Here is a 13,655-nt window from a genome sequence, read left to right as displayed (position 1 = left end):
TCATAAATTACACGGCGGGCGCCATAATGAGAATTGATCAGGTAAGTACATGTACATATGTATTTAGGGTCCAATATTGATATACTTACAGGTACATGTACGCATTATTACTTGGTATGGAGCACAGAATTTTTTACAAGTGAAAATTGAAAAGGAAAACTACATGTACACAAGTAGCAATACGCACATGTATCCAATTGTGGTGGCTACACCATGTATACATGTACTCCCGTCTTCGTATATACACATCGCAGTTGCATGCATAAATCATTTTATTCAAGACGCAAGATCTTATTCCAATTTTACAGCCTCTCAAAATTTTACTTGAAAGTTCCATCTAGCCCGTCTATATACCTTCGTTCACCTCCAAGTTTGACAAACTGCCAAAATAAACGGTCAACGCCTGATAAAAGCTGTTAGAAGGATAGAAGCGACGCACACAACGCCAAATGATCATGAAGGGTCTGACCTTGCTCCTTTTTTGTATACAATAATGTATGGCTTGGACTCTCTCCCCTTCAGGTACCATTTTTGCCACCTGGTTCAAATTAGATGTTCGTGGAATGTATAATGCAATGTTTCTAGAGACGTTCAAGGCTTGTTCCATGATATATGACCTAGATTCAATTATCAACAGTCGGTTTTTTTCGGTGTGGGCGCGGGGGAAATTAGCTTGTGGGCTTTCCTACCCGGTGTACGGCTCCATAGTATCAAGATCGAAGATCTCATCGTTCCTGTATGTTGGCCCCCCCCAAGGCGGAGATAAAAAGACTGCATCGGATTTCAATTCTGAGCCTCGGGTACTGATGAGTTCGAAGAAATCTCCTACAATGAATTCAATCTTTTCTGATACTCCATATATTTGCGCATTGTGCTTTGCACATAGTATAGCAGTCGGGTTTTTGTCTATCGCAATGACACGCTTACACGACGTCGAAAGGGCAAACTGTATTGTATTGCCACCCACACCGCAGAAGGCGTCAATCACAGTCTCTGCTCCAGATCCGAAAATGTGTTGGGCAATCTTCCTGTTTCAAGGGCTTAGCATATTTCTAGAACACCTAGAGATAAGAAAGCTTACTCGGCAACTTTTTCTGGAGTAACCTCGTACCAGGCATCATGAGTCATCCAGACGCCTTCATTATATCTGGTGAAGAGCTTCTGTCGTTGTCTCCAATAACTGAGTGGTAAGAGCCAAATCAGTATGTCGCTGTGATGCATAAATATAAAAAGGAGCAGAAATGGAACCTTAGAATTGCACCTGAGGGCGGATTTTCTTCCGTGTAAAAAGGAACATCATGGGGCCGTGAAGAATTGGTTTCACTACCAGTACGCGAGATGTCTTCTAACAGAAAATCTTCGCTCGGCTTATGGCGTTGTGGCATAACTTTGGAGCACGAAGAGCCAGGGCGTTAGAAGCTGGCTGAGCTGCAATGGATGAAGGCCAAGACGCAAATACTCCAGTCGACTTAATTAAGCAGGGGGCGCCACAAAACTACACCTTGGGTACCTCATGTGCCACAACACTTGGAACTGGCCTATCATAATGGCGCGTTACTACATACATGTATATGCCTGTTACGTCCAATGGTGCAAAAGCGTCACTAAATAATACATGTAATAATAATAATACGAATACGAACGTATCCCTAACTACATGTGCTAGCCACACAGAAGACTGCGTGCTGTGCTATTTTGTATGCGTTCAGGTCCTACCATGCCAGGCTCTATTCTTATTGATCCACTAACTACGCTCGAAAGCTCTAAGGATTTACCTCTGCAAGCCTTCCTCTTGGAAGCCAGTATATAATGAGAGGTTTTATAATTAGGGGAATAGGAAACTCTATTCAAAATCAGGTTTAAACAACATGAATTACAAGCTATAGTCCTCGAAAAATAGTACGTGTACAGTCGTTTCTGGGTCAACGACGAACCTGGCTCGATGACGAATGGCTACTTTTTGCGTTGATAGTTAGTCAAGGCAAAGGGATCGGCGCGCTTTTGTTGGCTTTTGTTGGCTTCGATTGGCCTATTCGCCATCGAACCGGTTTCGTCGTTGACCCAGAAACGACTGTAGAGCTTTCTTTTCAGCGAGTCTAGAAAAAATCATTGTGGTCGATCGGATTCGTCAACCGGCGCCTGCATGGGTATAGGTACTGTAGTTTACTGGCTTCTAGGAGCTGCCCCGCCAATAGACCTAACGCGCAGGTTGCGTCGCCGGTAGAGTGCCAACCGCCCAATGTACCCCTGAATAAGAATAAACTCATCCACCACACGTCAGCCAGGTCCGGATCCCCTCCTTCCTGAAATCTTACAGTAGAGTACCTACCTACAGAGTATGCGCAATACCTACAGAAACGCTGCACGTAGCATCCAAAGTTTTCTTTTCTTATTTCCAACTTCCAAATTCTAGATACTTTACAACTTACCACAACGCGTTTCTCTATCCCCATCGCAGACTTTTTCGCCCCACCTTTACACTCATTTTATCACCCCCACCCCCCTGGTCAAGGCTTCTGGAATCCATCATCGGCGTTACTCTTCTAAATTCTCTCATTTGATCTATGATCTGACGCGACCTGGAGTCGTTTGATCTATATTTTATAGCTAGTCAGTTACGCTACCCACACGATGCCTATAGCTACACTATCTTGAACTTACTTTCCTCCTAGGCCTGACAATAGGTGCTTCACCCTTTGTTAAAATAATCACCCATCAAGATCTACAGAAATGGGCTTGATGCGTCGTGACATTGCCGGCGATGTCTCCACGCTACCGTCAACATTTAGTTCATTTGACAATTGTAAGGGTTACCGGGTCTTGTATTTCTCTGATATATCAAGAATTCTGCTAATTTTTCAGAAGGCATGTCAAAAAATATCTGCAAGTCGGTATCCCTACTGTATTACTACTAGTATATTGTATACTATATTAAGGTCATCACTAATCTTACCTAGAATACCTTTCATCGTTATCTGTGTTATTGGAGGTCTTATTGTCTTCTCAATTTTGTGGTGTTTTCTGCGCTGCTGCCTTTGCGGTTATCGGTGTTGTGCCTGCTGTTGCGGTGGCTGTGGAGGTCGCCGCGAGAAGCAAAAGAACCAACCTGATCGAGAGATACTACAGCCACCCCCGATCATAGTGCAACAGCCCGCCTATCACCAGCCTCCACAATACGCATATTTCGATAGTCATAACGACGACGCACTACCAGTCATGCCCTCCCTTGAGAAGACGCAACGTATCGAGATATCTGTGAATGAAGAGCACGAGATGGGCCCTATCAATGCTCAGGGCTCGAAGGGGTACGGATATAACCAGCCACCGGCAGATCTTCGCTTCCCGAACAGTGGCCTCCAACATCCGACACCATTACGGGGATATGAACAGAATGGTTATGATAGCCAAATCCAACATCCATCGAATCTTGGTTTTGAATCATCAATGCACACAACTGTTCCCCCGGCCCTTCAAGGCTTAAGACATCAAGAGGGGGGTATACCGCAACAAAAAAACATATCATATCAAGAGCCCTCAGGCTATCATCAACAGATGCAACCCGGTTGGAGTGGGCATGGGAATATGGAGCAAAATGCACACAACGATTATCAGACCAATCCGTACCAATATCAAGGATCGCGAAACCAATATGCGCCCGATGTTTCGAATTATCATAACCAACGGCGGCAAGAGGAGTGGACTGTTGTATAATTACATATCGAGAGAATTTTTAAATCCTCCGAAGACAGCTATTCCCAGGTTTTTGTAAATAAACTCCTTCGGCAATACTCATATAGGGTCACGTTCACGCTTTTTTATGTACACATAATCTCAGGATTCGGAGGATGGTTGCACTAAAGACACTACTTTTGTACGTAAACCTTATTAATAGCTTATATACTGAACCGAATTATGGGCAGTGCTCGACCCTTTCGCCAACCAACCACCTATGTCCCTTGGGCCCTCGGTCCCACGATACTTTAAACTAGTCAGATATCGAGTTTGTGATATCAAGAACAACAGCTGTAAATAGCCTTTCACGACCTATCCCTAGTTCCAAATTAAAACATTCGATGATAGCTGCGTTTAATCACCTTGTCCCAACACTTCGAAGTATCGTGACCTCTACCTTCGGTCTACATTTTTGGCATCCGACTTGGTGATGGAAAGGATTGTTCAATTATATAGTTTAAGATAGGGCCAACACCAATCAGGTCATTAAAAAAAATGGCTTTGGCTCAACCTTTTTAAGAGCTCTAACGTCGTATAACTTTCCGCGGTATCAGGTTTCTGGATACAATAGGTCTAAGGTAGATGAAAAAATATCTATATGAGTTGGAATTTAGGCTTTTTAAAAATTGTATTTGAGAGCCATTATTGACAGGAGCCAGAGCCGGAAATTCTAGACATTTAGTGAGCCAACCAATCAAATAAGTCAAATTAACTCTAGCTCCAGCCCATATACATCCGTATCTTGCCTACTACGACTGATCGAGCATCGAATTATCTAGATGGATGGAAGAATTGCATGAATTCTCAAATAGCGCGCGCTGTCTGGGGTACCAGTACTTTTAGGCACCTACATGTACAATATCTACCTACTCTACTCTACATGTACCAACATATAGCTTTTGGCTTCATATCAGATCCAGGGCCACGCCTGTTCTTGCATACGTCATGATCGAAATTCATATGGAAATCTTTATTTTGCATGTTATCAGATTGTACTTTACATGTGTCAATGACTAAGTTTCCTAGTGTCAATGATCTTACTACAGAATAAAGTGATTATTACCTGAGTTGGAATAGTACTAGTACCGCATTAGCTCTATGCATTGATTAATAATCTTGCTAGCCTGTTAATAGTAGTTGGAATTTCTAAGTTGGTGGTTGGCTAGTCTATTACACCCACTTTGGTTAGATACATGTACATACACTTATGAATTGCAAGAGAGTAGGATAATCCAACGGCCACAATTACAATATATTTCTTAGACAACGCATCCAACAGTAAAAGATTTTCTTACTTCATGTTAAGTCGATCTAATAAACGATGTATGTAAGTAGTTCGGCCTTTAGAGTACAGGGCTGAAAATGACTCCCGACACCTACATACATAGCTCTCCACTCAATACATGTGGGTATGAAACAATGTACTACATACGCCTACCGGGGTAAATCTATTGACAGTGGGCCGTGGTTGCAATTGTTCACTTTCAACAGTATATTATATACACCCTTTGTAAATTCAACCTGCATTTAATACAGCAAGCTGAAAGGGCTACGTCTAGGATGTAATCCTCTAACACTGACATGTAAAGTATATATATACATGTATGCGTATACCTACATGTAGTCAGAGCTTTTGACAAACCAAGGGATTACGACGTCACTAGTTAAAGTAAACGAATTATTTATGCACCAGGTACTTGTACTCTGGTTTGGTTGTGGTATAATTGAGCAGGGGTTCGGCGTTTTTTTTTTTTTAAATCATTTCAATTTCTGTTTCGAGGTACACAATGATCGCATAAAGTATGCAGGGGTTCGGCGTTTATGACGTCCTTATTAAATTATGCCCGGTTTTTACATAGACAGGCACGATCATTCTCAGCCAAGTCATTCACCATCCATCTCTGGGGTCTCTGTGTAACTGCGAATCGAGATGTGCGTTAAGCAAGAGTCAAATGCTTCACTTTCGAGTTTTGCTAGTATGTGTATAAATACTGATGGCAATTCCTCCTATCTACTTTTACTTGCGCCCCTTTAACCAACCTATCACGAAACATCTCACCGCCAGCCCCGATCATCATTATATTTTCTACCAGGACTCCTGTATAATTACAACATACAAACCCACCTCTCTCCTTCTTAGGCAAAATCCTAACTCTCGTTGTTCTTGGTGCCAGCCTCTCTGCAGTAGCCTCATTATCATTCAGCCCTTCACTCTACATCCAAGGCTCTGCGAAATTTTGTCTACATTATGTGTTTGATCAGCAACCGAGATGAGGATGAGCGTATCCCGACACGGGAGGTTCACATTTATCGCGATGGATCAATAGAGCGAGAATACCCGGCTCGAAGAAGTTATGCCTCAAGTCATGCAGGCTCCACAACCCGAGTGCGTCATGTCTACCACACTCACTCTCCTCGCACTTCACATACTTCAACCTAGAGAACTTCACAACCAGTTGTGATCGTCGATAGTGGGAGGCGTAGATCTCTCTACTAGCATGCAATCTGTTGAAATTGACTTTCTTTGGATGTCTGTAATTGGTTAGAAATCCGTCTGCTCTTTAGACTCTAGGGGCCGGGGATTCGACATTTTGTGGGGATATATCAGAATCTTTATGTTGTTGGGTCAACGGCGGGATATTAAATACTGTCCTGGCTTTAAAGTCGTGCCCAGGATGCCATTTTTTTTTTGCAGCTATTTTGTATCAAACAGTACTCTTATTTTAAATTTAATCAAGGTCGTACATCTAGGATCTACATACATATATACCTACCTCAAACTCAATTATTCAAAATAGCGTCCAGTCCCTGTTTAGATACAGAACGCCACGACTTGGTATAAGGTCCTACCGGCATATAAGCCCCCCGTTCTTTATTTCACTAGGATTATACTCTAGCAAATTAATTGGGGCTTCTATGCGCTCATTCTATCCACTCTTTTATAGTCATAGCGACAAGAATACAGTGTCCAAGGGAGACTCAAAAAATCTTTGAACACCCATATGTATATATCTTTGGCAAGTTGGGGGATTTTCTTTTTTCCCTCAGAAAACCCTTATACATCAATTCCTTTCCTTTCTTCATTTTTTCGCAAATATCTGGGCCGAAATGTTAACTACGAGAGAAATACATGTATATCCGCACTATCTTGCTCGACAAAAGGTGCTAACCTGCGTTTATTCATGAATTTTAATTTTCCACAACTATTTAGTACAGAAATTTGGATAATACAACTTCTGTTCTCCTGTTCTTACACGGCTGAACATTATTACAGAGCCTCTCTAGGAAAACCCAGCCCTCTGAACAATCAATCCATGGGATTGAGTTGTACAGAGCAGATCAAGTACTCGAAAAGACGACGGAAAGACCGAAACAAAACAAAATTGTGACAAGAACAAAAGCATCAACGACCAACGACAATACCAAAGGGAAAAAAATGTTAAGTGGAAAATCGAAAGTGAAGAGAATGAAAAGATAAAAAGAAAATTACTAATGATGCCTCAGAACCAAATCGAGCGGGACCGAGTTATAGGCTAACCGGCAGCCATGACCTTCCTTCGCTGGCCAAACGTGCAATTATTCCTTCAAAATTATAACAGCAAAGTTTGAGGGATTCTTTAATTCCTGAGAAATCCCTACTCCCGGGCTCTCTTTACCGGCCTGAGCGAAGAACCGACCTCTGGATTATCATAAGAGCTGTCATTGGAGAGATCTTCATCGCCGAGAGCAGATGAGAGCTCGCCAGGCCCGTCAAATTTCTTTCCTTTCCAATCTTTCCGTTCAACAAAAGGTGATCCCAAATTTCTAGTGCCCTCTAGTGAATCACGGAATGGGTCAGAAAGCATCTCTCGAGATGCAAGAGGACTTAAGCTCTCGTTATCGTTGGGAGAATCGTATGAGACCGGCCCAGTGACAGTCAGAAGCGGGGCCAGTGGGCGATATCTTCTTCGACTCATGCTGTTTCCACAACTCGAACCAATAGTATAACCCCTGGTACGTGTTCGCGGCGCTGTCGACACAGGAACTGGCTCACCAAAGAGATCGCCAATGGTTCCTCGCCTGGCCCTTCTCGGGGGCGGCAACGTTACCGATTCATCGCTTGATTCCGGTTCCTCTTGACGTTTTTGTCGTCGAGGCCATGTACCATACACAGACGCAGAGATACTTAGCTCCAACGGGGGCAAAAGAACAGGCGTGTTAAATGCGGATCCATTCGGTGGTGAAAGTGATGGGTCGGTGCCCGAAACCCACAACGCACTCGCGAGCGACGTATTGTTCTGTGCCACGTTGAATCTGGAACCTCCAGATCCTAACTGGGGCCCCATATTTACAAAACTTCCAGCCCCAAAACCCAAAGCGCCTTGATCATTATTATTTACTCCAGAAACCCACCCAGAAACACCTCCGAAATTATCGCCAGAACTCCTCGAACCAATCGCCATATCCGCATCAACATCGTAACCAGCGGCAATAGCTGCCAAGACACCGTTCGGGTTCATCGTTGAAGCCGTACTCGTCGTTAAAGAGAGAGCGATGCCTCGAGTTGAAAATAATGCGTCACGTGGGCCTAATCTGTTTGATGCGGTCGGTTGATACGGTGATGGGGACACGGTAGATCCTCTCGATGGTAAAATTCTTGACGTCGACGTAGGCCGACGCTGCTGGTGATAGCCATGATGAGGATTACGGGATGGTCCATAGTTCTGCCTGCACAACTCTCGGAGTCTTTTTCGGGTTGAGCCTTCCGAAGCCGGCCAAGAGTGCGGTGAGGTTTTCCGCAAGACATCGCCTCTATTACCACTGGCACCCGTGTCCTTTGCCGGGGTGATGAATCTTTTCTGTCTTGTTAATGGGCCTTTCCACCCATCTCCCATCTTTGCCTCCTTCCAAGATCTTTTGGCTTCCCTGGCAACTTTATGGCATACACCCAATGGCGGAACCTGGCCAGGTAGCACAAAAAATGGTGTAATTTTTGGATCTTGCTGACATAGTACATATGTCCTCCAAAGATGGCCATCCATATCTTCAGTCCATTTAATTTTCCGCAAGCGCGATTTTGCATTGGACTTTCTTTTATCGCCCGTCTCGCCTGTCTTTCTAGCATCATTGTGCTCCTTTGGAGTTGCCTCGTCTGGAAAGAAACTAGACTCGGTCTCTGGACTAGTACAGCTTCCACCAGTAGTCGTAAAGGTTGTCAGGCTGTCAAAGGACGAATCAGACGATGAAGAGTAATTTGAGCATGACGACTCTGGACGAGTGATATCTTCCAGTTCCTTATTATTTGAGTCATTCTTTTTATAGGGACGGACTGCAGTGGGAAAGTTGGTGAATAATTTTGCCAGTGGTGTACGAGGTGGTGAGAGGAATCTTGTTGGCCTTGGTGTTCGAGGCTGGGGTGACAAGAGTTGGGCGGGAGGCGTTGATGGGCAGTCCTCCGCGTCGAAGTCTTCTGACGATGGTGGGGCGAGATATGCTCTATCAATCACCGGCAAGGCCGGCGAGGACTCCATTGGTCTCGAAGGACGGGACAATCTTTCCCCAAATAACATTTTTTAACAGCAGGTTTTTTTTGAATGTGCTAAAACTGCTCTTTGTGGTAACGATCAATTGGAAGATATACCCCTCGAGTAAACCAAATAGGTAAAAGGTAAAAACAGTTCCAGAAGGTCCAAGCTGTCGCGAAAATTACAACACCAGAGACCAGGTAATTTATTGATTATATCCTAGATTTGACGTGCTCCGTAGGGGGTGGGTATGGTATTTCTCGTAAAGTCGTTAAAACAAGTGAAGTCGTATCAAAGGAATCGTTTCAAAACGTTCATATCAAGCTGTAAATAGCTAATCTGGGGGGGTATATCGTTGCCGTTTTTCGTTCTTTTCGTTTCGTGGGAACCCTTTTTTGAAAACCCCAAAAAGTCTAAAAGAAAATTGAAATCCCCGGAAAAAAAGCAGACCCTGGATATATATAGTTTGTCGCAAGAAGGAGAAATAAGAGAACAAAAACAGATGTCGTTGAAGCAAATCACACACACACCGACACACACACTAGAAAAAAGAAGACGTGGGCTTCGTTGATATAAAAAAAAGGCGCTGGAGCGAGAATTGAAGTTTTAAAGACCAACAAAAAAAAAAACAGGAGAGACTGAATTTGGAGGACAGGCGCGGGAGGAGGAGGATGGGGGGTGTTTGTAGCTGATATAGGCCCGACTTGAGCAGCTATGTAGCTATATAGCAGGAGAAGGGCAAACGCGCGCGTTGTTGTTGACAAGCTGCACACACACACAGGTAGGTAGCAACCGAGTGAGGGCAAGTGCAAAGAACCCGTTTCGTTGACTTTTTTTTTTCGTAATAACGGATCGCAGGATCAGGGACGCGACAGACACAACCTTGGAAATAGACAGCGGCAGCGGCAGCGCAGCTGATAAGGAATGCGCGGTGCAAAGTAAACCCAACACGAGCAAACTCCCAAGGAAAGGAAAAAAACTAAAATCAAAACAAAAAAAAAGGGAGGAAGGAGTAGGAGGAAGGGAGGGGCGGAGGGAGGGGAGGGGAGGTTAGGTCGGAGTGAGAGAGTGAGGAGAAAGGGCAAAGCAAGAAACGACCCAAACCAGATGCGGCGTACAAAAAAGAAGAGACAGCCGCTATCAGTAGGAGTAGTAGCAGGGAGGTCAGATAAGAGTGAGGGGGGAGAGGAGTGAGTGGGCAAGGGGGTTAATTGAAAGCGGAAGCAGCAGCAGTAGAGGGGGGTGGAGAGAGCGATATTGGGATGCCCTCTACCGCGACGATCGAAACGGGCGTATGTGGGACAGGGCAGGCGGAGTGGGTTTACCTCACCTGCCTAGCTAGCTATTCTGCTCATGGGAGAGAGAGAGAGAGAGAGCAGTGCTACTTACTACTGCCTATTGTTGGTTCTCTACCTCCACAGCTAGGTGAAGTGCGTTTCTTATGGTACCTCCCTTGTCTTAGGTACCTACATCTTTGTTTCTACAGTGAGGCCTTTTCAGGTGTTGACAAGCCAGGATTGAACGAACTACTCTACTGTTCACCTGGGGTTGCATGAGGTACCTACGTAGAGGTTTGTGGTGAGCATGAGGGCGTGCTCTAGAATCAGCGCTGACATACAGGGAAGGAATAATAATAAACAATAGAAATGCCTCCGGCGGTGATGATTCGCCCTGCTGCATCTTAAGACGGAGGGGGCAGGTACATAAGTACTCTATCTAGCAAGAGCAGAGTAGGGAGATGTTCTGTGACCCTCGGCGCCGGTACCAATGATAAGGAAAACGGAAATCGTGAAGAAAAAAAAAACAGAATTGTTTTGCCTAGTTAGCATTTTTCGAATCAGGCATCTCTGTATATAAAAAAACGATGCAGTGCCGCAGACCGTCTCCATTGGACCCAAACACCATGCATGCCTACTTTTTCCCACCCCTCCTGCCTTGGTCCTTTCCGTGTACGGAGCAATTGTCATTGGAGGGAGGGGAGCTGGCCACACCTTTTTCCACATGCGACATCTAATAATGTCGATATACGGTACAACCAGCAGCAGCAGCGTGTGTATTTCGTGTTTCCCCCCCCCCCCCCCCCAAACCTCTGTCTGCTCTGTGTGACCCTGACCCCCGGAAGAAGAAGGGGAAGAAAGAAAAAAGTTTCTTGTTTATTTTACCCGTGAAAGGTAAGGTAGGTAGTGGGAGGGAAACATACCTACTCGAAGCATGTAGTCAGTACTCCCCTCTCTAACTACTACGAGAGAGTGGAAAAAAGCATCCTTTAAAACAGCTCGTCACTTGACATTCGGATGAGGTCTTCCGAAACAGAGCCAAAGCTTAAAAAGACACCCCTCCCTCCTTCCATCACATCACATCACATCACGAACGCACATGACATGCACAACAAAAAGACAAAAAAGGGTAAACAACAACAAAACAATCAACAGTCAACAACAATAACAATAACAAAACTGCTGTGTGGACTCGATTTCTACGCAGGATGATGATGAGATGTGGAGTACTCTGCCCTGTAGGTAGCTGTAGGTACTCTACCAACCACCCCACTACTAGAGTACAGCCCTGCACATCGCATACGTAGCTAATGCTCAATGGGGGCCCCGGGGGGAGTGAAGCACAAACCTCAGCGCTAACCCAACGGGCTGGCGGGGGGAGGGATCCAATGAAATTGTCCTGGGCAGTGTTGTTTTTGCTTTTGAGTGGACAGAACGATGTGTAGAGAGCATGCAATGCGCATACCGACGTTCATCGCAGAAAATATCGTTCGAGTGGTTCCTCCCTACATAGCAAGCTATAGTAGTGGCTAGCTAGGATGTTCTAGATGATCCCGTCTGGAGGGTTCGATGCTGTCACTCCTTGGACCAGTTCTCAATTCAGGCTGTAGGCAAGCCAGACTAGCACTGATCAACAATCCATTGGAGTTTTTGCTTTCTTTTTCTTGGCTTGAGGGCGTTTATGGGACAGAATTCTCTCTCTTTTTTTCTCTCTTTTTTTTTCTTGCAAAATCTTTGTTCGACGCGGTACGTGTTTACGTGCTTGCGTCTATTTCTGCTCATGACATGTTGTTCTGTCTCTCTCTCCGGGCCAGTCCCCGCGAACGGATCTTTAATGGGGATCATCGTAGGAGCCTATGGAACGCGCGCTCCGTCGAGTATTATCGCGTCCGTTCGTTGGTGGAGAATTCAAAACAAGCCCACAGCTACGACGATATGTCGTTCCGGATGATCTTCAAATTAAGTTTCCGCGTCACGGAATCGGTCCCCGTCACCATGTATCACTCGCAGCAATGGGTGGTGGGAGGTTGGGTGTGCGTGTGTTGTCGATCACCATTAAAGCAGGCGTTATTTACAGACCAGTTAATTTGGAGATGAGTAGGTACTCAAGTTCATGTTGAGATAAAAAGGGTCTGTTGATAAATCCGCTGTCGTGCAAATAGGCAGACAGCGGCGCACGGGCCAGGAATGCGGCTCTTGCTCTTCGCTAAGGCGGCGCGGGGCAAGCAAGCATTGCACGGGCAGCACGCACGCATCATCGATCAGATCTTTTCATGCGCAGCGAGTGCAGTGCAGCGCAAACATGGCTGTCCCCAGATGCAACATCCTGGCGCAATCTAAAGCTTAACATTAAGGTATATATATTAGCTACATACATCACATGTAGCCTGATATCAGACCAAACTCAAATCTCGAGTCCCAGGCTGCGATATAACGGGTCTGCAGAGTGCTGTCAATCGAGTAGAATATATGCAGCAATATTAGCAGGACAGAGATTCGACGGTGTAGTGAGATCCCGTGCTGCTCTGGCTGAGAGATAAGGCATCTCGCAGTATAAAAAGACGTCTTTCCCTCTGTTTCTGTTCTGCAGCCTGTTTCATCCACCAGCCGAACCGGAAGGTTTATTCTCTTCTCTTCCCTTTTCTTCTCTTCTCACGACTTTTAGACTTCCCGTCCCACGCTGTACGCGCACCGCCGAGTAGCCGTCATTCGCGCCAGCTTGCAAGTGCTGAAATTAAGGTCGAGAGCCATCTGGTGCTACCGGTGCAGTCATCATCATCATCATCATCATCATCACCATCATCATCGTGCATCGTCATCCATCCATATCCCCCCATTTCCCAACACGGGCATCACTGTGAAACTCGTAAGTCGCTCAACCATCAACACGCCTTCACATGAGCCGACGGAGAACCCGGCAAACCCGACAAATATAAATTCAGGATGCACCAATCCTAGTCCTGCGCCTCCAGGCCCACGTTGCCGGCACAAGATGTTTCATGAACCGGACATCCGGGGGGAGGTAGATACCCAACCACCATTACCGCCCCCGCCTGCTTGAAACCCAACAGAGCAGCAGCACCAAAGACCGCTCGTCGGCTTTCGGAGACCGGGATTAAATGACCCCGCATCATATGCATGC

The 13,655-nt window shown here is 45.4% G+C and overlaps 3 protein-coding genes across 3 annotated transcripts; 1 reads left to right on the top strand and 2 right to left on the bottom strand.

Moving 5' to 3' along the window:
• Window positions 1–685: 685 nt before the first annotated feature.
• Window positions 686–1,385, bottom strand: H6S33_006032 (uncharacterized protein; the record flags this gene model as incomplete). Its single annotated transcript, XM_044837443.1, has 3 exons — window positions 686–1,028; window positions 1,082–1,180; window positions 1,249–1,385. The coding sequence occupies 3 exons, from the start codon at window positions 1,383–1,385 to the stop codon at window positions 686–688; spliced, it is 579 nt and encodes a 192-aa protein (XP_044699341.1).
• Window positions 1,386–3,216: 1,831 nt separating this feature from the next.
• Window positions 3,217–3,711, top strand: H6S33_006031 (uncharacterized protein; the record flags this gene model as incomplete). Its single annotated transcript, XM_044837442.1, has 1 exon — window positions 3,217–3,711. The coding sequence occupies one exon, from the start codon at window positions 3,217–3,219 to the stop codon at window positions 3,709–3,711; it is 495 nt and encodes a 164-aa protein (XP_044699340.1).
• A 3,656-nt stretch (window positions 3,712–7,367) lies between these two features.
• On the bottom strand, window positions 7,368–9,242 carry H6S33_006030 (uncharacterized protein; the record flags this gene model as incomplete). Its single annotated transcript, XM_044837441.1, has 1 exon — window positions 7,368–9,242. One exon carries the CDS (start codon window positions 9,240–9,242, stop codon window positions 7,368–7,370), a length of 1,875 nt encoding a protein of 624 aa, XP_044699339.1.
• Window positions 9,243–13,655: the final 4,413 nt, after the last annotated feature.

The sequence above is a fragment of the Morchella sextelata genome (assembly GCF_020137385.1).
Source record: "Morchella sextelata strain SCLS chromosome Unknown scls_2, whole genome shotgun sequence".
NCBI lineage: Eukaryota > Fungi > Ascomycota > Pezizomycetes > Pezizales > Morchellaceae > Morchella > Morchella sextelata.
Note: the sequence above shows the minus strand (reverse complement) of the source record. Positions and strands in the feature narration are given on the sequence as shown.